This window comes from Musca autumnalis, unplaced genomic scaffold (assembly GCF_047663935.1).
Source record: "Musca autumnalis isolate F117 unplaced genomic scaffold, ASM4766393v1 scaffold_2, whole genome shotgun sequence".
In the NCBI taxonomy this organism is placed as follows: domain Eukaryota; kingdom Metazoa; phylum Arthropoda; class Insecta; order Diptera; family Muscidae; genus Musca; species Musca autumnalis.
The window spans coordinates 15,391,222-15,416,798 of NW_027411755.1; the positions used below are offsets into that span (position 1 = coordinate 15,391,222).

At 35.2% G+C, this 25,577-nt stretch overlaps 1 protein-coding gene across 2 annotated transcripts; it reads right to left on the reverse strand.

The window, feature by feature from the left end:
- Positions 1-1,290: 1,290 nt before the first annotated feature.
- Positions 1,291-24,528, reverse strand: Chd1 (chromodomain-helicase-DNA-binding protein 1). Of its 2 annotated transcripts, XM_073967156.1 has the most exons (11): positions 24,396-24,516; positions 23,893-24,322; positions 11,614-12,456; positions 11,426-11,541; positions 11,199-11,348; positions 10,001-11,117; positions 6,998-9,935; positions 6,428-6,935; positions 6,110-6,367; positions 2,806-2,934; positions 1,291-2,735 (listed from the first exon to the last, which is right to left on the reverse strand). In XM_073967156.1, exons 2-11 carry the CDS (start codon positions 23,899-23,901, stop codon positions 2,396-2,398), a joined length of 6,408 nt encoding a protein of 2,135 aa, XP_073823257.1. In that variant the 5' UTR covers positions 23,902-24,322; positions 24,396-24,516; the 3' UTR covers positions 1,291-2,395. The 2 variants fall into 2 exon arrangements, with proteins under 2 accessions (XP_073823257.1, XP_073823256.1); XM_073967155.1 differs by having other exon boundaries at positions 23,893-24,528.
- Positions 24,529-25,577: the final 1,049 nt, after the last annotated feature.

Consider the following 25,577-nt stretch of genomic DNA (forward strand, 5'->3'; position numbering starts at 1 on the left):
ATTGAGGAAGGATAATGAACTTGCTCAGGTTGCTCCAAGTAGAAAGTGTCCTATAGACCCTTTCTGAAAGAAACGGTGCTTCTGTACACCCTTTCTGAAAGAAACGATGCTTCTATAGACCCCTTCCGAAAGAAAGGGTACTTCTATAGACCCCTTCTAGAGACTCTTTCCGAAAGAAAGGGGTTTTCAATAGAACCATTCTAAATACTGAAAAAAATGGTGCTTCTATATGGTCACCTGAAATGCCCAAAGACGTAAGCCTCAAAGGGTTACGTTGAGGGTTACGTCTTTGGGCATTTCAGGAGACGATATGCTCTTTCTAAAAGAAAGGGTGCTTCTATAGACTCTTTCTGAATGAAAGGGTGCTTCTATAGACTCCTTCTGAATGAAAGGGTGCTTCTATAGACTCTTTCTGAATGAAAGGGTGCTTCTATAGACTCTTTCTGAATGAAAGGGTGCTTCTATAGACTCCTTCTGAATGAAAGGGTGCTTCTATAGACTCCTTCTGAATGAAAGGGTGCTTCCATAGACTCCTTCTGAATGAAAGGGTGCTTCTATAGACTCCTTCTGAATGAAATGTGCTTCTATAGACTCCTTCTAAAAGAAAGGGTGCTTCTATAGACTCCTTCTGAATGAAAGGGTGCTTCTATAGACTCTTTCTGAATGAAAGGGTGTTTCTATAGACTCTTTCTGAATGAAAGGCTGATTCTATAGACTCTTTCTGAATGAAAGGGTGCTTCTATAGACTCTTTCTGAAAGAAATGGTGCTTCTATAGACTCTTTCTGAAAGAAATGGTGCTTCTATAGACTCCTTCTGAATGAAAGGGTGCTTCTATAGACTCCTTCTGAATGAAAGGGTGCTTCTATAGACTGCTTCTGAATGAAAGGGTGCTTCTATAGACTCCTTCTGAATGAAAGGGTGCTTCTATAGACTCCTTCTATATGAAAGGGTGCTTCTATAGTCTTTTTCTGAATGAAAGGGTGATTCTATAGACTCCTTCTGAATGAAAGGGTGCTTCTATAGACTCTTTCTGAAAGAAATGGTGCTTCTATAGACTCTTTCTGAAAGAAATGGTGCTTCTAGACCCTCCCACTGTGCCCCATTTAAGCGGAGTGGTGTCAATGGACAAAATACCTACCATGAGTCGCATTACATTAATAACAATGATATTAAAAATCTCCCATTGTGCATCAAAAGCTCGTAAATTTGATAAAATTAAAACCAAAAATAAACAAAACTTTTTTCAATTATTTTTTTTTTCATGGACAATCCCAAAAAAATGATATTCCTTTATTTTTGTGTATTTTTTTACTTTTCCGTTTTATGTTTATTTTATTTTTTATATTTATAATTAATATTAAGCAATAAATTTAAAAATTCCAATTTGGAATTTGTTTTCTTTTTATTATATAAATAAATTGGGGGTCTGTTTGTTTCTTTGTTTTTTATATATATTTATATGTAATGGGAGTTTGTTGTTGTTTTTTTGTTTGTTATAATATAGAAATTTCCTTAACTTAAACTTAAAATTTACTTTATACAGTATTTTGTAAGAATTACATTTGTTTATGTATATATATGTTATATAAAAAAATGACATTAAGAAGAAAGAATAATAACCTAAATAAATTGAAATAAAACCAAAGGAAATCTAAACTTATACATCTGTGTATACATATACATACATATATACTATATGCAGAGCTAGTAAAATTAATTCCATAAACAGGTAAGGTAGGTAGATAGGAGTAGTGGTAGTGAGGTGTGAGATAAGAGTACAAAAACTCGTCAAAAATTCAAGAATAACAAATTAAATCCGTAAACTAAACATCATGAGCAGTATGGCTGTGGGCGAAGGAGTGAGTGGGGTGAGGGGTATGAGTTATGAAATAAAATCTAAATAAAAGTGTTTTCATTTTGTAAAACTGAATTCAAACCCTTTTTGATAAACAAACTATTATCATGAGTGCAATGAGTGGGTTGGTTTGTTGGTTGATTGATTGGCTACTAACACACACAAACATGTGTTTTTGTTTAGATTATACTCTTCTAACATACATACATTACATGTTGTTTATATAAATTTTAAATACAATTAATTTGTATAATGAATATTTGATGATCTTTTAAGGATTTTTGTTGGCAAAATGTAAACGATCATGGCATAAATGACGGATGGTCGTCCAATACGAAGAAGAAATGTACATCGGTGAAGTGTTGTTGTAAAATGAAAGTAATATGTGAAAATCGGCTAAATGTCCTATTAATAGTATCGGAGTTGAGAATGCAAAAATTCTATTAGGTTGTTGTTATAGTTGTTGTTTTTTTGTAAGAGTTGGGGTTCCTCTATCTTTTGCACAGTCTAGTCTTGTTTTTTGGTTGTTTTGGTAAGTATTATGTTTGAGATGTTGATGATGAAGGTGGTGGTCTTCGTTCACTATTAGCTCCTGATGTAGAACCTGGCGCGCCCGTTGGTGGAGCACCTCCACTATTTGGAGGACCTCCTCCACTCCTTCTATACGTATCCGATGGATATTCTCCTCTTGGCCATTCTCCTGAGTGATTATATCGTGGATCACCTATAGAAAGTCCTCGTCCAGCACCACTATAACCACCATGCGGCCCAACTCCGCTCATACCGGCAGATCCCACACCATTTGGTGGCATATAATAATTCGGAGGCATATTGTAATGATTACCATAACCATGAGGTGGCGGATGTGATTGTGGGTATCTGAAAAAATGCAATTGATTTGTAAGTGTCTAATTGAAATGTATGCCGCCGCCGGCAAATTCGTTTGTACCTTCTTTTGTCAAATCGTCGATCTCTATCTCCTCGATCCTTATGATCTCGATGATAACCTCCTCCAGGTCGATTGTTGTAAGAGTCATAACGGTCACGTTTATTGTAATCACCGCCGCCACTGCCATAACTAATATTAAGAAGAGAACATTAGTTACAAATAATTTTTATTTTTTTTAATATTCTTTTAAAATCCATTTTTAAATTTTCTTTTTAAGTCCACACTTATTAAAAATAATTTTTAAATTTTTTTTAAATCCACACTTATTAAAAATAATATTTAATTCTTTTTTAAATATTCTTCAAAAATCCACGCTTATTATAATTTTTTTTAATATTCCCTAGAAATATACACTTATTAAAAATACTTTTTTAAAATATTCTTTAAAAATTCACGCATATTAGAAATATTTTTTAAAAATCCAGGCCTATTGAAAATATTTTTTTTAAAATATTCTTTTAAAATCAACGCCTATTAATTTTTTTATATTCATAAAAAAACCACTGCTATTAAAAACAATTTTTAAAATGTTTTTAAAAAATCCACGAATATTAAGTTTTTTTTTGAAATATTCTTAAAAAATTCACGCATATTAAAAGTAATTTTTAAAATATTCTTTAAAAATACACTCATATTAAACAAAATTAAATATTCTTAAAAAATCGACGGCTGTTAAAAATAATTTTTAAAATATTCTTGAAAAATCGACGCCTGTTAAAAATAATTTTTAAAATATTCTTAAAAAATCGACACCTGTTAAAAATAATTTTTAAAATATTCTTAAAAATTCGACGCCTGTTAAAAATAATTTTTAAAATATTCTTAAAAAATCGACGCCTGTTAAAAATAATTTTTAAAATATTCTTAAAAAATCGACGCCTGTTAAAAATAATTTTTAAAATATTCTTAAAAAATCGACGCCTGTTAAAAATAATTTTTAAAATATTCTTAAAAAATCGACGCCTGTTAAAAATAACTTTTAAAATATTCTTAAAAAATCCACGCCTATTAAAAATAATTTTTAAAATATTCTTTAAAAATCCACTCATATTAAACAAAATTAAATATTCTTAAAAAATCGACGCCTGTTAAAAATAATTTGTAAAATATTCTTAAAAATCCACGCCTATTAAAAATAATTTAAAATATTCTTTAAAAATCCACTCATATTAAACAAAATTAAATATTCTTAAAAAATCGACGCCTGTTAAAAATAATTTTTAAAATATTCTTAAAAAATCCACGCCTGTTAAAAATAATTTTTAAAATATTTTTAAAAAATCGACGCCTGTTAAAAATAACTTTTAAAATATTCTTAAAAAATCCACGCCTATTAAAAATAATTTTTAAAATATTCTTTAAAAATCCACTCATATTAAACAAAATTAAATATTCTTAAAAAATCGACGCCTGTTAAAAATAATTTTTAAAATATTCTTAAAAAATCGACGCCTGTTAAAAATAATTTTTAAAATATTCTTAAAAAAATCACGCCTATTAAAAATAATTTTTAAAATATTCTTTAAAAATCCACTCATATTAAACAAAATTATATATTCTTAAAAAATCGACGCCTGTTAAAAATAATTTTTAAAATATTCTTAAAAAATCGACGCCTGTTAAAAATAATTTTTAAAATATTCTTAAAAAATCGACGCCTGTTAAAAATAATTTTTAAAATATTCTTAAAAAAATCACGCCTATTAAAAATAATTTTTAAAATATTCTTTAAAAATCCACTCATATTAAACAAAATTAAATATTCTTAAAAAATCGACGCCTGTTAAAAATAATTTTTAAAATATTCTTAAAAAATCGACGCCTGTTAAAAATAATTTTTAAAATATTCTTAAAAAATCGAAGCCTGTTAAAAATAATTTTTAAAATATTCTTAAAAAATCCACGCCTATTAAAAATAATTTTTAAAATATTCTTTAAAAATCCACTCATATTAAACAAAATTAAATATTCTTAAAAAATCGACGCCAGTTAAAAATAATTTGTAAAATATTCTTAAAAATCCACGCCTATTAAAAATAATTTTTAAAATATTCTTTAAAAATCCACTCATATTAAACAAAATTAAATATTCTTAAAAAATCGGGGCCTGTTAAAAATAATTTTTAAAATATTCTTAAAAAATCCACGCCTATTAAAAATAATTTTTAAAATATTCTTTAAAAATCCACTCATATTAAACAAAATTAAATATTCTTAAAAAATCGACGCCTCTTAAAAATAATTTTTAAAATATTCTTAAAAAATCGAAGCCTGTTAAAAATAATTTTTAAAATATTCTTAAAAAATCCACGCCTATTAAAAATAATTTTTAAAATATTCTTAAAAAATAAATAACTTTTAAAATATTCTTAAAAAATCCACGCCTATTAAAAATAATTTTTAAAATATTCTTTAAAAATCCACTCATATTAAACAAAATTAAATATTCTTAAAAAATCGACGCCTGTTAAAAATAATTTTTAAAATAATTTTAACAAATCGACGCCTGTTAAAAATAACTTTTAAAATATTCTTAAAAAATCCACGCCTAATAAAAATAATTTTTAAAATATTCTTTAAAAATCCACTCATATTAAACAAAATTAAATATTCTTAAAAAATAGACGCCTGTTAAAAATAATTTTTAAAATATTCTTAAAAAATAGACGCCTGTTAAAAATAATTTTTAAAATATTCTTAAAAAATCGACGCCTGTTAAAAATAATTTTTAAAATATTCTTAAAAAATCCACGCCTATTTAAAATAATTTTTAAAATATTCTTTAAAAAATCGACGCCTGTTAAAAATAATTTTTAAAATATTCTTAAAAAATCGACGCCTGTTAAAAATAATTTTTAAAATATTCTTAAAAATCGACGCCTGTTAAAAATAATTTTTAAAATATTCTTAAAAAATCCACGCCCGTTAAAAATAATTTTTAAAATATTCTTAAAAAATCTACGCCTATTAAAAATAATTTAAAAAAATAAATATTCTTAAAAAATCGACGCCTGTTAAAAATAATTTTTAAAATATTCTTAAAAAATCGACGCCTGTTAAAAATAATTTTTAAAATATTCTTAAAAAATCCACACCTATTAAAAATAATCTTTTTAAAATGGTCTTAAAAAATCCACGCATTTGAAAAATAGATTTTAAAACATTCTTTAAAAATTCACGCCTATTAAAAATATTTTTTTTAAATAGTCTTAGAAAATCTACGCCTATTAAAAAAAATAATTTTTAAAATATTCTTGAAAATAATTTCATTTTTTTAAATATTCTTTACAAATCCCTAACTCACCGATCTCGATTATGACCCCAACGATCGCCACCACCGCCTCCTCCTCCTGCTCCATCACAATACGGTGACGAAGTGGTGCCTGGCGGTAAACGTGAATTGTTCGGATGCATGCGATTATTTGGTGTTGAGGGTGAATTCATTGAACTGCGACGATCACTATTGCTACCAACACTGCCACGACTGGTATTTAGACCATCATGGCTATTTCCACTGCCATAGTAATCTTCACGATGGCGATTTTTGCGATCATCACGATTTCTGCAAGCAAAACAAAAACACATTAAATAAAAATCGACCTATTTAAACTAAATTACCCACCTTCCCTGATCATCCATATTAAGCCTTTTGAATGATAATGATTTGGCATCACCTGGTCCTCCACTTCCCATCACATTAGGACCGCCGCCGCTGGCATCATTATCATCCCGTTTACGTTTCATAGGTGAATTGTTATGGCCACCAGCGGCTCCTGGTGTTTGTGGCGGGGGCGGCCTTTTGTTCTTGTTTATATGCATGTTCATGCCACCACCCGGTGTATGGGGTGGCTTATTAGCATTACCAACTTTCATAAATCTTTCCGATTTGGGAGTGGTATTGTTTTCACGTGGCTTATCTTCCTTTTCCCTGTCTTTATCCTTTTTCTTCTTTTTCACCGGGGATTTGTCATCTTTACCGTTTTGTGTTAAGGAATCGTCTTTTGAACGCTTTTGTGGCGATTGGGATGAGGATTTTGTTTTATCGCCAGATTTTGCCGCCGCACTATCGCTGCCATTTGGATTCTTCAAAGCATTTTTGTACATTTTAAACAGTTTTTTGGCATCGAATTCTGCAAAGTTGAAAATAAATAAATGAACAATCGAATAATCCCCAGCTATACCCCAAACTTACCCGTAAATTTTGAAACAAAATACCACAAATTCGAACGCCATTCCTTCTTTTCGGAATCCTTGCTGTACGCATCCAAGCAAACATCAATTTGCTTGCCAATCGACAGGAGACATTCTCTCACATGTTTGATTTGTTCCTGATTCGAGAGACTTGTGTCGGGACGATCCAAGGCCTTTAAGGCCTTCTTGACGGGTCTCATTTTTTCCTTACATTCATTAAATATATTCGGATCTAGGTCACCCAATACTTCCAGAGCTCTAGGCTCATTGTTGGCCGTAAAATGCATGGGTTTATTGGTGGAATCAGCATTGGCAGCTTTTTTCGATTTGGCCGTTGATTTCGGGGTACCATCCTTGTCTTTGGTTTTATTCTTTTTCTTACTGGTTGTGGTTGCGGAGGTGTTGGATGCATCCACATCATGTGATGTTGTCTCATCGAGTGATTGATCTGTGGCCGCTTGTCTGGTACTTTCCTTACGTTCCTTTCGAGATTTCTTTTCAGTTGTTGCAGCAGCAGCATTACTATCACCAGCCGTCGCTTGGGAAAGTTCATCACCTTCTGACACGTGTCGTGATTTCCTCTCCGGTGTTTGTGCTGCCGCCGCAGAACTTCCAGCTGCGGTATTCGCCGCTGCTTTCGCTTCTTTTTGTTTGCGGGGTTTTCTCTTCTTGGTCTCGGCACCTTTTTTATTTTTAGTCTCCAGATTTTTCTTTATGATCTTAAGCAGATATTCCGCTCTCGATTGTAAATGCTTGGCTTGGGGTTTACGATCATCGTTGTGCAGAATCTTTTCGGTTAGCTTAAGACTGGGATCCATTTTCATTTGTTCCCAGGAGCCAATACCGTATTGGTAAATACCACACAACAGCTTGGAATCTTCGTCCACGCCCCATTCTATATCAAAATTGGCAGGTCGTGTCTTTATGTCCAAAGACCAGGCGAGGCGTTCATTTACTGTGGCAGGTATGACACTGTTCAATGGCTTTAATTCTTCTTCGCAGGTGAGCAGGGTTTTGGCATTAAAGGAAACGCCTCCCAGTTTCACAGAGTACGTGGCTCGACTACGTCGCTGCTTGGCTCCAGCCTCATCGGCACCAGCAGCAGTATCGTTTGCAGGAGGTTTTTTGTTCGCGTCATCTTTGTGTTCCTCAAGAAATTGGACACAACGATCGTGCAACATTTCACCAATACGTTTCAATTCTGCCAATGGTTTCTCCTGTAGCTCAGCATCACAGGCTATTGCTTCCAAACGTTCTAGTGGCGCGGGGAACTTTTTATATGAACGTATAAATCTTCGTATTTCGGCATCGGTAAAGCCCACAATTTTCTCCTTCATTGCTGGACGACCACGTTTCTTGGATTTGCCACCACCCTCACCATCGTTGCTGCCATCCGAACCTCCATCATAGTCGGAATCATTGCTGTCCTCTGCCGCCGCAGCTTGACCTTTCTTGCCCTTCTTTTCCTGTTGATTGGCTGCTGTCTTTCGTCTTGGCGGCAAATATAGATCTTCCATTTCTTTAGATCTCTCCTCATTCTCCACAATTTTACGGAAGTCCTCGGGTATTATGTCATCCCAGTCTTTTGTATCTTCCTCATCGGCTCCTCCCTGGTTATTCGAATCATTATCCTTAGTGGCAGTATCGGGTTCCTCTTCAAACGCCGCAATACTGGCTACCTTGAAGGCTGAGAGTAAATCATCACCTGGCATTTCGGGATCTTCGTTACGGGTTTCAGCTCTTCTTAAAATCTCATCAATATCACATACTAATTCCTCATCATTTTCCTGCTCATCTTTGAACAATTCTTCGGCACCGAATTTCAAAATGGCAGAGAGATCATCTTTGTTGAAGGGTGTGTGATTGGAGCCACCAGAACCTCTATCTAATACCGTACGCCCCGTAGTGTCCATTCGCTGGATAACCAAGTGATCTAAGACCATTTTTTGTTTTGCCCTTTCGACAATTTGTTCTTCCACAGAGCGGGCAGTGACCAAGCGATAAATATTCACCTGGTTCTTTTGACCAATACGATGAGCTCTTGCCTGGGCCTGTAAATCGTTCTGTGGATTCCAATCAGAGTCGAATATGATTACTGTATCTGCTGTCGCCAGATTGATACCCAAACCACCGGCCCTTGTTGAGAGTAAAAAGCAAAAGTCCTGGGACCCCTCTGCATTAAAGTGGTCCAAGGCTTGTTTTCTTATTTCACCCTTTATGCTGCCATCCAAACGTTGGAAGGAGAAATGCCTCTTCTGCAGATAATCAGCCAAAATATCCAACATTCGTACCATTTGAGAGAAGATTAAAACCCTATGGCCAGTTTCCTTGAGACGACACAATAGCTTATCCAGCAATACCAATTTACCCGACCCCTTTAGCAGGGTCTGTAATGCCTCATCTTGCCCCATGCCCATCAATTCGAATTCTGATGGACGTATTAGAGCCGCATGATTGCAACATTTCTTCAGCTCAATGACAATATTTAAAAAGGTGGAGGTGGAACCCTTTTTACCCTTGCGCAGTGCATCGAAGTTCTTTGTCAATATCCATTTGTAGTATTGCTTTTGGAGGGAGGTCATTTCGACACGTAAAATCTGCTCCACTTTGGCTGGTAGCGATTTTTCCACATCCTTTTTGACACGCCTCAAGATGTAGGGCTCCAATTGTTGATGCAACTTGGTGTAGCCTTTGTCGGCCGCATTACCGTGTTCCGATTCAAAATCTTCCCAGGTGGCAAACTTTTCGGGCATAATGAAATGCAATAGGGCCCAAAGTTCCTTGAGCGAATTTTGCAGCGGTGTACCCGTAATCAATAATCTGTGATTGGTTTCGAACTCTTTGAGCGATTTATACAAAAGAGAATCATCATTTTTCAAACGATGAGCCTCGTCAACAAGCAATGCTGCCCATTGCAAGGTACCCAGGAACAATTTGTCCTACGGAAGAAAAATGAGGGAAAAATTAGGAAATATGTCTCGCCACACCTTCGTGGTATAGCTACCTTTAAGACAATCTCATATGTTGTGAGAATACAATTAAATTTCAGTCTTTTTGAGCCGTCAAATGTCCACTCGTATTGACGTATCATTTCACGTGATTTCACATCACCCAAATATGTGACAACATTCATATCGGGTGCCCAGAGATCAAATTCACGCTGCCACGCAGTCATTGTTGATAGTGGCACCACACACAAGAATGGCCCATACAAGTGATGGACCTTAAATAAGGAATAGAGGAAACAAATGGTTTGAATTGTTTTACCCAAACCCATTTCATCGGCTAAGATAACGGAATTTTCTTTACACCACGAATGCAACAGCCAATTTAGGCCATCCATTTGATAGTCGCGCAGCGTCAGACCTTCCTTGAGGAAATCTGGTTGATTTTTTATTTTATAAAATTTGGGACGATTCTTGAGGACTTTACAGTGTCGCGATGGTGTGCATTTGGATTGTTCACGATCCTCGAATTGATCCACACAACGTTGCCACTTACGCGTTACCAAGGCGCCATCTTCCCACGTGGCCTCGGCATATGGCAGCGATTGCCATTTGCAGAGATATTCAACAAGACCTTCAGGTTTAAGATTGCGGGAAATAATACGATCGACACTGTTGTAGGATTTGATCAAATCATTCTGTAGCTCCTTTTGGCACTCGTAGTAGTCAATATCTTCGGGGCCAGCATAACGCATCCAATAGACTTGTTCCTGTTCTTTTTTAATGAAATTATCCAATTTTTTCATGCCCTTGACTTTTTGTTCTTTGAGTGTGGCTTCAGATTCCCAGGTGTTGTGGATGTAAGACCAGCCTTTCCACTTGATTAGATATTGTGTTTCGGTGTTTTCTAAATCATTTTCATCAACACCTTCATTGGGATCACAGCCACTATCTTCGATGGCATATATGGTAGTTTGATTGCCGGTGCAACCTTTTTTACCTTGACGCCTATATAGAACTCTTTCGATGGTCTCACATTTCTCATCTTCTTCAGCTGCCAAGGCCAAGGCCTCTGCCTGACTCTCATCGTATTCTACTTCAAGGAGATCATCAGGATCGGTTTTATCGGAATCTTCCTTGTAGCTAACAGCGGCTGCAGCACGACGTGTTGCGCATCTGAGTGAGAAAAATATAACAAAAAAATTTTTTTTATGAAACAAGTTTCGGGAGTGGCCTAAAGATGTTTATCACACACACCGCTTGCTATCCTCTCCACTCTCTTCGGTAGAGTCCGATTTACGATTTCTTCTCTGTTGTTTTGCTTGTTTGGCTGGGGGTTTACGTCTCGCTGGAGGCGTTGAGTCTTCACTATCTTCATCGCTTTCATCACTTTCATCGGAATTCCAGCTAAAAAGAAAGAAGGCAACAAACACAAATATTCTCATCAGCAAAGTTAGGCCAGTGAATTGTGGTGGATAAATTACTTTTGTTTCTTCTTCTTTTTCTTCACTGGTTTCTTAACCCTTTCATTGGCAGGTGGTGGTGGTCTACGAGTTTGGCGAGCAGAACGTTTAGGTTGATAATCATCTTCAGTATCCTCCTAAAAAAAGACATTTAAAAAAATATTACTTCCCTCTGTCCCGTGCAATGATTTCCCATGCCATTTCCTTACACTACTACTACTGCTGCTGCTGCTACTTGACTCAGTTGGCGAATGTGCTGAGGAATTTGAAGATTTTCCTGATTCTGCAGAATCGGAGCCATCATCATCATCATGTTCATCTGCCTCACTGTGATCTTCTTCTTCTTGCTGGTGATTCACTGCTTCGGACGCAGTCGTCGTCTTCGGCGCCGCCGCCCTCGTCGTCTCTGTATTGTGATGGTTTTCCTCCTCATTATCACTATTGGAATCTTCCGAATCATTCGAATCATCATCTTCATCATTTGTTGTGTGTGAGGTATTGTTATCTGTTGTGACTGAGGTAACGGATGTTCCCGTTGTATTGTGTGTGGTGGTATTATGTTGTTGTCCTCTGTCGCTGTTGTTATTCGCAGTTTCCGTTGTTGTATGATGTTCAGTGTCATCGTCTTCATCATTTGATGAATTGGAATCGGAATTGCTGCCGCTTTCACTGCCGCTTTCATTATCATCTTCTGAATAACCATTTGTATTTGTTTTGGTATCTTCTTGGGCCTCAACGGCTGAGGGTGGAAGTCCAGCTTCTGCAAATTGTTTTTGTTTTTCTTCTTCTCGCTGTTGTTGTTGTTGTTCTTGGTGATACACTGATTCTTGATGTCCATCTTGGGCATTCTCATCTTCATCTCGATCTGGTGGTTCTGGCGATGAACGTCCTCCCCCACTGGAATTTGATGACGATGATGAACTGTCGGAATCGGAATCTGATTCGGACGAACTACCGCTACCACTTCCCGAACCTGCATTATGTTCGTCTTCTCCACGGTTATCGTCGTCGTTTTCTTCCGATTCTACACTGTTAAAGGATTCATTGTGTTCCTGGAAAAGAAGATGGATCGTTTATGGGAGATTATTGCTGACAATATATATAGATAAATTTAGAGAACTTTTTTTTTAGAAACGGATTAATTTAATTAACACTTAACATCTCCCCAGGAACGTTAACATTTGGACTAAATACCTTGGAGTCGCTAATTGGTGGGTTTTATCACTTATAACTAGTAGTTGATATGTAGCAGTATTCGGGTCATTGTGATAGGATGTGTGAGATTTCATATAGGAATCTCCGAATTTTTTGGGCAACCGAAGTGTATATAACCTTAGACATAATGCTAGAGTTTGTTTGGAAGAGTTGGGTTGAATTAAATGCGGACCTATCTTCATCAATTTCTCTTGTTAAAATGTTAAAAATCTATTTTTAAATAGAATGACGTATTTTGACCTATCTCATCGCGTTACTTCCATAGAATTCATACATTTTTGCAGAAAACATTTTTAGGACTGATAATATTATCTATTCATTTATAACAAAATTACATAAAGTTGTCGTTATCTAAGCACAAGTCGCACTATTTGTTATTAAGTTGTTGATTAGGTAACGTCAGCAGTGCTAACAAAATTAACTTAATGTAAATTGGAAGCGTAACTAGTAATCTAATGTCCATTGTTTGCAGAAGATATGATGGGGGATACATTTTCGGTTTATTCACTTATAGTGCGGTAACATTTACGAAATCCATTCGATTTCAGCTGTCAATTGCATTGCTTAAACGTCAAATGAACACCGATGGATTATGAGTTTTCATTTGACGTATGCGCAAATAAAATTGACAATTGAAATCTACTCGATTTCGTAAAAATAAATGTATAGTCCAGTAAGAACCCATGTTCCTTCCGCTTCGTATGTTTTGTCAATCTTGAGGTAAGGATTGATCCACACTTTCATCATCTTAGTCCATAGCGTGGTTGTAGATTTATTGGCAGATGTATTAATATACCTTTCATGCAAGAGCTCGAAAAGACTAGGAAAGAAGATCTGTCGTCTTAACAATAGCGTGCCTGTGGTTGTGCGGTGCATTCCTCAACATCATCTAATGACAAAAGTTAAATTGGTCTTTTGATTCCTTCCAACTATCATTATTAGTAAAAGGGACAGATATTGTCAGCTTCACACATAGATCAGACTGGTACTTTCAAACTTGCGCTCTAGAGCCTTTTCAATTCTTACAAGCTTAGACACTATCCATTCCACTGATACTCTGAATGTTTTTAAACCTGATTAAACAAATTAGAAACAACAAACACATATGATGTTACTCTGTTACCACATTGATTTCCGATTTGAAGTTGGGAACTTTTGTCGAAAATAATAGGGCTTAAGTCTCGTTTAGGGGGCACCTCTCGGATCGGGCTGAAATTTTCACCATAGGTAGTCCTTGGGACCCTGATAACAACTATATATATATTTCCCGGGGAAGTCCATACTTCCCGAGATATGGGTCTTGACATTTCGGGAAAGTCCTACTTTAACACCATTACTTTATTTATGGGCACCTCTCGGATCGGGCTGAAATTTTCACCATAGGTAGTCCTTGGGAGCCTTTTACTATTTTACTTGGGCAATATGGGTATCATTTTAAAGCTCGTGGTGAGTACTTTTCTTTGCAACTACGACTTTTGCTTCTGATTACAACAATATATAGCTTTTTCGGGAGGAGTCCATACTTCTCGAAATATGGGTCTTGAGATTTTACTATTTTTACTTGGGAAATATGGGTATCATTTTAAAGCTCGTGGTGAGTACTTTTGATTGCGTTTACGACTTTTGCTTAGGCTACTTAAAGAAAACTTATAATATTGGAGAAACTTTTGTTCGCGTAGCCCACTTTTGCTCCTGTCCATAGGAGAAAGTCTTAAATCCCTACCGAAGACCTGCTACTTAAAGAAAACTTATAATTTTGGAGAAACTTTTGTTCGCGTAGCCCAATTTTGCTCCTGTCCATAGGAGAAAGCCTTAAATGCCGGCCGAAGGCCGTCTACTTAAAGAAAACTTGTAGTTATTCACCTGTCCGTAGAGCCCATTGTTTCTTTTATGGTAAGTATAACTTATAATTTTTTTATGTATAGGTTAATAATGGTGATAAGACTAACAAAGTCAAGACCCATATCTCAAGAAGTATGGACTCCTCCCGAAAAAGCTATATACTGTTGTACTCTGAAGCAAAAGTCGTAATTGCAAAGAAAAGTACTCACCACGAGCTTTAAAATGATACCCATATCTCGGAAAGTATGTACTTCCCCCGGATGTATGTACTTCGTTGTGATCAGGGTCCCCAGGTCTACCTATGTTGAAAATTTCAGCCCGATCCGAGAGGTGCCCCTAAACGAGACTTAAGCCCCCTTTGCGTTTAATGTCTCTGCCAGATCTAAAAATGTGACTACTTTTTTAGCATGTTTAGTTAGGCATCTGAAAAGGTGAAGTGTGTCGTGCGGACATGTTTTACATGCTAGGCAGGTGTTTTGCTGTTGTCCTTGCTCAATAGAAGTTGGGAGCCTGTACCACAACGTCAGCCAAAACTACTCTGTTTTGTGGAGGCAACATATTAGTTGTCAGAGCAGCGTTCTGGCTAGTCTGAATACTCTTCCAGTGCATTTTCATTAAAATCATACATTTTCTCTAAATAGCCGGCCTTTGGCCGGGGATTCACGACTTTCTCCTGAGAACAGGTGCAAATCTAGGGAACGGGAACAAAATTTTCTTTAAAATCATAAATTTTTCTCCAAATAGCCGGCCTTGGGCCATGGACAGGTGCAAATCTAGGGAACGGGAACAAAATTTCCTTTAAAATCATACATTTTTGTCCAAATAGTCGGCCTTTAACAAGGGAATTTTCGGAACTTCAGAGGCCCACATCTCGAGAAGTATGGACTTCCGCAATAAATGTTATATATATTTGTGATCAGGGTCCCGATCCGAGCTTAATGAAAACATTCAACTTAAGCCACAAATTGTCTGTTGAAAAAACTTTCGGACCCCTTTGGATTAGTCAGTAAGACATCAAAAAAGCGTGACCAACGTTCCCACAACAATCGAGTTTACGCTCCGGAACGTCCCGATTTCAACTCAGCTATGGATTGTCAGTTCAGGGAAATCTGTATCACCGAAAAAAATATCCCAAGAAAGTCTTAAATCTCCGGCCGACGGCCGGCTATATATGAAAAAATGTCGATTTAAACTAAACATATCGTCAGAACCAAGGGATTTTTTGAACATTCGGGGCCTATATCTCGGGAAGTATGGACTTTCTGCCCATGATATATATATTGGTGTGATCAGCACTGCAAGCCCTATCTGTGGTAAAAATATGTTTAGACTCGATCTGAATCCAGTCTAAACACTCATCCTGCTCCCATCCAATGCTTGTGTCAGTTATTTTAGCCATTAACGCAGGATATATGGAAATCGCTACGAAAATATATAATAACCAGGACCACAAGAACTTCAAAAGTACCAGAAGGTTTGTGTGATATGAGGCCGTTTGGCTTTTTCATGGATAAAGTCTGGCGGTCGGTTAATGGAAATGATTATGGGAAGATGGTCAATTTTCAAACAAAGTGACACTATGATACTGTCTAGCGAACAGTGTTATTCTTCAGCTATCTGTGAGGGAGACGTCTTCATTGACCTTGCAAAACGTTAAAGTTTCAATGTGCTATGCCACTACAATACCCCATAAACAGTGGCCATGATTTTTCACTGACAGACCTCCAGCCATTTGAGTTAGCCACCGTAGGATCGCTGTAATCAGAATCACACGGACTACGTTTGAAGAAAATTGCAAAACAATGCTCGAAAAGCCCTTAAACTCGCAGCTGTCCTCCTTCTTGGGACTTGATGTACGTCAGCAACTAACTTTTTATTATAGTTTTCGTGCAGATAAAACTGCTGATCTGCACGAAGTAGGATCACCGTAGGATTTTTCAGAGCTTTTGGAAAATTATGCCTGGAAGAATGGACTCTTTCCCACGCTTTAAACAGGACCAAAACAAAATGTTAAGACCCCCGAAGGTGTTGCCCGATAAGACCTTCTTGGAAGTTGATGTACGTGTGTAAGATGTACAACGCTTCGGCCAAATTGGTTAAATTCGTAAACTGCAGGATTTTTGGCATAAATAGAATACTCTACCAGCTGGCAGAAAAATCTGAAATGTTTACCACAGGTAGATCTTTACGTCCTGATTACAAAAATGTAAAGTTTGTTGGGGGGAAGTCCATACTTCCCGAGATATGGGCCCCTGAAGTTCCGAAAATTCCCTTGTTAAAGTAAGAAAAAAAATTTAAATTAAAAAAATGTTGTTTTCGTGCCCTAAATTGGCTCCTGTCCATAGGAGAAAGTCTTAAATCCCCGGCCGAAGGCCGGCAACTTAGAAAAAACTTACAATTTAAAAAAAATGTTCAGATTTTTTCCGAAAAACTACCATTATAATAGGTACCGAGAGGACAAACTCCTGCAAAAAAAAAAAAAAAATCAAAATCATCCGAAAAAGCTCGTTCAACTGCACTTGTGGGAACATTTTTTTGAAATTTTGTGTGAAAGTTGCCTGAAGCAGGGTACCGATATAGTTCAAATTCGATGCTGATCTGTGACTGGAAAAAATAATATGAGGAACAAATTTTGGACAAATCTTGATTCTTCTGTAAAAGAATATCCCAGCAAAATTTGACGGAAGGGGTTCTTTGCGATGACGTGATTTCATGTCATCTTTTGCATTGGTTCAAAGGAAGTCGTGGAAGATCCGATCTTTTCATTAGGATTTGAACCAATGCAAAGGAAGTCGTGAAAGATCCGATCTTTTCATCAGCATTTGTACCCATTCCATCGATCCAATAGAGATGATGTTTGTGGTTTTATTTACACACCTGTTTATTTTCATTTTGGTATGTTCCAGTACTGCAAAAATCTACTAATTTTTACTATTTTTTCCGATAACATAAAGGACAAATTGTTATCGTAGTAAAAATAAGTAGATTCTTGCAGTTTCTGGAACAGACCAAAGTTGTTAGAACTGTCGTCGTGATGTTGTCTTACATTTCCTGCATATCAAACAACTAAAACTTCTAAACAATTGGTATTATATGAAGTCCCAACCATCGAGCTAAAAATAGAATCGGACTGCACACATTGCTATTTTAAAAGTTCCCTTGTCTGTTCTAAATCTGACATAGAATGAAATCAATCAAATCTCGCTTCTTGGAATTTGAAAAAAAAGTCCGAAACGAAAAGGAACAAGAATCTGAAAATAAAGAAGAAACTACTTTTGGAAAGAAACAATTAAAAATAAATTAATTAAGCATAAATGGTATTTTCCATAAAAAGTCTCTCCCCCCCGTTCGTTACATTTTGTTCTTAGAGATCCCTAAAGCAAGCCGGGTTGTAGATCCCTACATATTTCCGTCACTACACAAAAGAGTATAAATTACCAAAATGTTGTTATAAAATCACAAAATTATAAAATAAAAGTAATTTACGAAACAAAAATACTTAAAGGAGTGCATTTGGAGTCCATGTCGAAATCTGAACTGGTGATGGGAAGATAATTGAAAAAACCTTTTGTAAGATGAAAGAATATCAGTTGCGAAGAACGGAGGAAGTAATCTTTTGCGTTGCAGCGGTGGTGATTACATTGTAATTTTGGATGTAAACTTTTGAAAAACTAAACTGATAAATTAATTGTAGTTATTTCATGAATTCGTTTGAATTAATAAAGAGTTTTGTTTTTCATGAAAACCATATGTATTTCAATACAGCATTTCCATTTTCCAAACAATATGAAAATTTCATGCCAAGGGGTTGGTGAAAATGACATGCCAAAGCATTGGTTAAAATGACATGTCAAAGCATGGGTGAAAATGACGTGTCAAAGCATTGGTGAAAATGACATGTCAAATCATTGGTGGAAATGACATGCCAAAGCATTGGTGAAAATGACATGTCAACGCATTGGTTAAAATGACATGCTTAGGATCCAGAAAAGAACGTCATCTTTTGGGGTCCACGCTCATATAAAATTCATCGATGAAGATGCTAAAAAGATGACATGCTAGATCACTTGCACCCATGATTGAATGTCATCTTTGGCATCGAACATTTTGCTGGGTATTGTAATTGCATACCGAATCCTAGAAAATTTTATGAAAATCGGCTCGGATTTTTATAAATGTCTCCCACATGCATGTTTGGCTAATTTTAGGAATTTTTGGCGAGGCTATACCAAATCAAACTTCTGATTCATAGAGAACTTGAAATATAAAATTACGTTAAAATATGTTCGGAAGAAATTTTTGAAAAGTATGTACCGGGCGGGCGTTATCTTCGGAAGTATGGATTTTTAGTATTTTATTTTTATTTGCGATTGGCCCCTAATGTCAATTCTGTTTTGACATTTGTGTAGTAAACACATGTAAAATACACGTTAATAAACAATGTTACGCTACACTGCTCCAGAACGCGGAATATTGGTGACTATTTATTTGGCCAATAATCGGTCGGTGACTTTGGCACAACGTGAATTTCGTCGCAGACGTTTAGCCGCTCGCCTCGAAGAGGCTGGCACAACACGTGATGCTGCCATGCATGGCAGACCCCGGAGTATCCGTTCTGCAGAGAATATTGCTGCTGTAGCCGAGGATGTCATGGAAGCGCCGTCGACATAGGCCAGACGACGTGCCACGCAAATGGGTATCAGTTGACGGTCTTTACAGCGAATTTTGGTACAAGATTTGAAGATGTTTCCGTACAAAGTCCAGACGGTACATCAGCTGTTAGATGCTGACCGCCAATCGCGTCTAACATACGATCAAACCATCCTTAATCACCACCAACAGGAAGATGATTTTTCATCAAAAATAATCCTGAGTGATGAGGCGCTCCAGACTTCTTTTTGTGGGGCTTTTTGAAGTCGCCGGTTTATGTCAACAAGCCTCAGACTCTTTCAGCTCTTAAAGACAATATCCGACAAGAATCTGAGGACCTATCGCCGGACGTTTTGGCCAAAGTGATGGAAAATGGCATAAAAAGGGCTCAAAAGACAATAAACTGTGGCGGCGGCCATTTATCTGATATCATATTCTCGACTTGATGTAAAAAAAATTAAAAGACCAAATAAAAATAATCCACAAGAAAAATCAAAGTTTTTAATTTTTTTTTTTTTTTAATTACAGCCAAAAAACTTCGGAAGATTACTTTTGCGCCACCTTGTATAAATGTATTATAATAAATAAAAAAATCCTTTTTAAACTGCAGTTATATTTCCTTGGCTCCCCAGCCTGAAAAATGGGTTAAAGAAAAAATTTTACTCCGAGAAAAAATGGTACCGTTGTAATGGGGACTGTTAGAATAAACTTCTACAAAAGAATTCAAATAGATCCGAGACGGGACCTCAAACTGCACTTTTCCCAAATTGTGTGTGGAAGGTACCCGAAGAACGTGTCAAATATAGTCTATATTCCAAGCTGATACATGACTAGATGAAATAAAGCGATGTGCAAAGTTTGAAGCAATCCGATTTGCCACTTTAGTTGGTGCCGTCAGGGTTTTCATGGAGATTTTAGGCCATTATATAAGAAAGTATGGACTTGCCCCGAAAAAATTTGGTACCGTCGTAAAGAGGGCCACAAGGACAACCTACTGAAAAAATTTCAGAACGATCCGAGAGAAACTCTTAAATTGAACTTTATTCCATTTTTGTGTGGGAGGAGGTACCCAAAGTAGTAGAGACCGATGTAGTCCATATTCGAACCCGATCTAGATCTAGAAATAATAATAAAATGTGAAAAGTTTGATCCAAAACGATTGCTGGCATAAGTTTAATATACGGACTGGATTCGGATCGATGATAAAAAAATTGGTTTGAAGGAAAATTTTGTTCGGGTTAGCCGAGATTTGTTCCTGTCCATAGGAGAATATCTTAAATCCCCGGCTATATATGAAAAAATTTCGATTTAAACTAAACATATCGTCAAAACCAAGGGATTTTTTGAACTTTCGGAGCCTATATCTCGGGAAGTATGGACTTCCTGCCCATGATATATATATTGGCGTGATCAGCACTGCAAGCCCTATCTGTGATAAAAATTTCATTCATTCTGCTCCCGATTGCTCCCTTCGAGAGTTATCAAGCACACCCTTTTTTAGAAAAAATTTTGAACTTTTGTGGAGGCGGCACCCTAATTTAAAAAAAGTTGGGCAAAATATTACGATTGAACCGTTCGAGTGTTATCGTGCACACCAGCCAGCCAGACGGACAGAACTGAATGGATTCCAAATTGTTTGAAACGAATTTCGTCCAAACATACTTGGGGTCTAAACCATATTTCGATGAGGCACATTTTTTGTCATATCAAATTGTGGGATTTACAACTTTCTCCTAGGGACAGGTGCAAATCTCGGGAATGAAACAAAATGTTCTTTTAAATTTAATTTTTTTGGAGGCCTATATCTCGGGAAGTATACGTACCCTTCAACAAAATAATACATCGTTGAAATCAGTATGAACATCACTATTTGTGGTAATTTTTTAATAATTTTCTGCGGTGGTTTGCCAACATTTTAGACTAGGGCCTTTGTGGAACTTTGGAGGCCCATATCTCGGGAAGTATACATTTCCGCAACAAAAGCAATACATGGTTGGAATCGGGATAAAAAGCACTATCTGTGGTAATTTTTTCATAATTTTCTCAAGGGGGTCGGTAAAGGAAAGATAAGCCGCCAAATTTCCAATTCAATTTATTTATAAATGAGAACCTAGCCAACAGGGCCAAGAGCGGTTCCAAATTTCCGTCATCTTTCACCGTCACCGAGAAGAAGCCTTAAACTGGACTTGTTCCAAGAACAGGTTCATATTGATAGCTAGTATAGGTACAGTTTGTAGATGATTGGTCATTATATTGAAGGGATAATAAATAAATAAATAAAAAAATAATAATAATAAATAATAATTATTGGCTCCATTCTAATTTTTAAATTTTCAAAATTTATTACGGGTTCAAGGCATTGTTAAATGCATTTTGGAACTTTGAAGAAAATTTTAAAAATAATACTTACCATAAATATTCCAAATAAATGTTTATAAATTATATTTTCATTTAAATATGAATATATTTTTGTATATTTTGAGAAGAGTGTCCTTAATTGAGTAAAATAGATATTCGATTTTGTTGAATTTTGCTTAAAATAAATGAATCTTATTTAATTAATATAAATTTCATTTGTGATATTTTCCTATCCTGCAACGATGTTGAATATTCAAGGATATTCAATTTCGACTTCAGGTTATTTTTTCAGGATATCGTTTCGAAAATACAATACAGAATACAAGTCTATATGTTTGCAAATTTAACCTTTTGAATATTTCTATCGAACCATTTAAAACAGTCTTAACACCCTTGTTCGTAAATTTGAATATAAAAACACGGACAAAAGGCAGTCTCCAATATAAATTGAATTCTTATTGTCCCCTAGGTCCCGGTCCACACTAGAGTGATTTCATTGAAAAAATTGCATGAAATTATGGGTCTCTAGATCGACTTCCATAGTAGAGTAAAATCATAAAATTGCTGTAGTGGGGAATTCGATTTAAGAACGCCTAATTTTATGAAATTTTTTAATGAAATTCACGCTGGTGTGGACCGGGACTAGGTTTAAAATTATATTAATAAATATAAACCCCGACGCATTTGAAATTTCTTTTTCAGAAACTAATGAAAAACCCCAGGTTTCACATTCATTCTATACTTCCTGAAGTATATACCTAGCAATGTATTCAATTCAAAATAAACTTTTGAATATTAAGACGAATATTTTTCTAAATAATACAATGATCTATAGGTTCCTCATCCTGAAACTAATGGTTGGAGTAATCACGGGACACTGCAGAATAGGTTCCTCATATCTTTCGGTATAATTGCCGATACTAGTTTTCAATGTTTCTTAATAATAAATTAATATTATGAATAGATTATGATTGTCAACACAATATAATTTGTTACAAAACGAAAATACTGACCTTATAATGGGGAAAAGTGGTCTTAAAAATGGTTTTTCATTTATAGGATCAACATATTCGATGTGAGGCAAGTCTTAGCTGGGCTTAAATAAATCTTGCTTAAAATTAGAAGTATAACGAAGGTATATGCGTCAGTTGATTGATAGGGCTCAGACAAGGAAGGAGCTAATTATATATTCAGAATTTGTAAGGGTTCCAAGTTTAATAACTGAAAGTTATCCTTGAGCTCTTTAAACAATCCAGGTTCTTTTTATATTCAAAAGTAGAAGAAATATTCCAAACAGAGACCATCTAAAGTCGATGTAAAAAAACACATGATAAGACTGACTATGGGGTCTTGAGACTATAGTCTCCACAAAATATGATAAATTCTAGTTAATTCTTAAGTTTGCTGTAAAGAACTAACAATTTTTCTGTATATCAGAGATAAAACAATAACGAAATCATTGAAATTAATACAAAACAAGCCATAAAACTTGGTAACACATACTGGAGACCCAAAACCCCATATATAGCCAACTAAACCTACTCAAATAGGAACAATATATCAAGGATTTTGTTAAACCCGTACAATCTACTGCAATTTGAGTACAAAACTAACACAATACAACTAAATTCACACAAAAAAGGTCCTTAGGACGGGATATAGCCTATGATAGACCCCCGGCATCAAAAATAACATAAAAATCGTCTAAATTGTGGCTATGGCTATACAATTTCTCAAAGATTATGCCATTATTTCTTATATAAAACCACGAAAAGCCTTAAATAACCACAAACATTTAAAATTTGTTAAAAAATTCCACAAAAACATTTAGGATTGTTCCAAGAATCCTCTAAATTCTATTAAAAGTCCCCAAAAGTTGCTAAAAATCCACTTAAAATCACATTTGGAAAATTTTCCACAGAGAAAGTGATTACGTAATCAATGTAAATTTTTGAAAAAACAACATTTTTAACAAAAAGGACACTATTTTTGCGGCATTTTTGCATAGAATTCAACGAAAACAAACCAAAATATTGAAATTTAAGTTAAAATTGCAAAAATGGGTACCTAATGGATTTTCAAAATTTTTACATTTTCTGATGGCTAGATTCGTCTAGTATTCATATTCGCAAAGAAAATTGTGAAACAATTGTATTTAAGTAGAAATTTTAACAAATTTCCAACATCGCCTCTTTACAACGACCACTTATTAGCAATTTCCCCATAAGGTGTCTCATTTGAGACACCATAATTTGTAGTTAATTTATAGCCACGCCCAGCAGACGGAAGACTTGAAAACTATTGGAAATTATTAAATAAACCTTGTTTTATTGAATTTCATAAAAATAATCAAAATATTTATGTTTTTATGCGCCAAAATGTATAAATTACTTGCAAACACCGCTATTTCTTATGACACTTACCTGACTCATGATACTTTTTAATCCGCATGGGGTTTATTCTTGTAGCAGACATTAATTATTCACTTTATTTATTGCAAAATTTAATATTTTTTGGCAAAAAATGCACTTAATTAGAATTTTTCTTCTTTTCACTTGTCAGGGTATTGAAAAAATTTTTTCTCCAACGCAGCACACAAAATTTTCACGTCGTCTTCGCTTTCCATTCACAAGTCATTTGTCGAAAATCGCCATTTTGTTTTTCGGCTACAGCGTTGCCAGCTCGGGTTATTTGCACTACTGTATTTGAGGGTCACCGCCGTTTTGTCGTTCGTTTTTCGAACATTACGCTGCTCATATATGGAATTCTCGCGTACCTATATATTTTTTTTCTTACATTTGCCTTGATTCTTATTCGTAGTTTTTGCTGCTTGCTTCTGACTGCTGATTAGAACTAAATTCGAGTGCAATAGTAATTCAATATATGTATTATTCACTTTTTTGTTTAATTGCAAGTGGAAATTTACTGTTTATTTTTATGGAATTATAGTTGGTTGTTTTTTTGTACTGTTTTTGTTTTTAAATATATTTTTTTATAAAAAAATGTCTCACAGCTACAACTTTTACCACTACGCAGCCATCTTGTATGGAATGAAGTGCAGAGTTGCCATAGGGGATGGTTTGTGTTCATTTGGTAATGGCATATCAATCACATTTTATAAAGTTGCACGGCCACCTATCAAATTTTATGTGTCGGCATATAAGAACAGATGAAAAAATACATATTAAAACACATTTGGTCTGTTCCTTTACTTTTGAAAATGGTAAAACCGGCAAAAGTAGCAAAAGTTGTAAACTGCTCCCATATGAATTGTATGGTGTCTGAAGTAAAGGAACGCTTTTCGAGTAAAAAGTGGTAAAACTTGAAGATTCTTGCACGTAAAGGAACAGAGCTATTAAGGGGTAGTTTACACTATTGCTCTGTTCCAGTACTGCAAGAATCTACTAATTTTTACTATATTTTACGATAACATAAAGGAAAAAATGTTATCGTAGTAAAAAATAGTAGCTTCTTGCAGGTTCTGGAACAGAGCATATATGTAAATGTAATATGACATGAAATTTTCCATCATTATATAGTCGCTAATATGTGCGATATTAGAGATTTTCCTTACGCCATTTACTTTGCGCTTCCACACCAGCAAAAATGTAATAAAATTACGTCACCACATTGCCTGCGTGGGTAGATATGGAATGTTTTTATTTCGTGTCATATGACATTGATAGATAGTGTAAACTACCTCTAAGTAACCAGATTCCAAAAAAAAAAACACATTTGATGTTGCAATAATGTCGATTTTATTGTATGGATTTCGTTCTCGGCCCATAAGCGAAAATTTAAAAAATCCAACAAAGACATTTACAACACTTGGACACAGATTTGTCATATTCATGGTTCAATTATTAGAGGTAGTTTACACTATCTATCAATGTCATATGACACGAAATAAAAACATTCAATATTTACCCACGGAGGCAATGTGGAGACGTAGTTTTTTTACATTTTTGCTGGTGCGGACGCGTAGAGTAAATGGCGTAAGGAAAATCTCCAATATTACACATATTCGCGAATATATAACGATGGAAAATTTCATGTCATATGACATTTACATATAGTGTAAACTACCCCTTAGAAGTTTGGTCAGGTC

What these genes read in the sequence shown, in the direction of transcription:
- Chd1 (XM_073967155.1), bottom strand. An exon ending in AGTGGAGAGGATAGCAAGCG is followed by an intron (nt 11,118 to 11,198) that starts GTGTGTGTGATA and finishes TTTCTCACTCAG; the next exon opens with ATGCGCAACACGTCGTGCTG. An exon ending in CGACGATTTGACAAAAGAAG is followed by an intron (nt 2,736 to 2,805) that starts GTACAAACGAAT and finishes GCATTTTTTCAG; the next exon opens with ATACCCACAATCACATCCGC.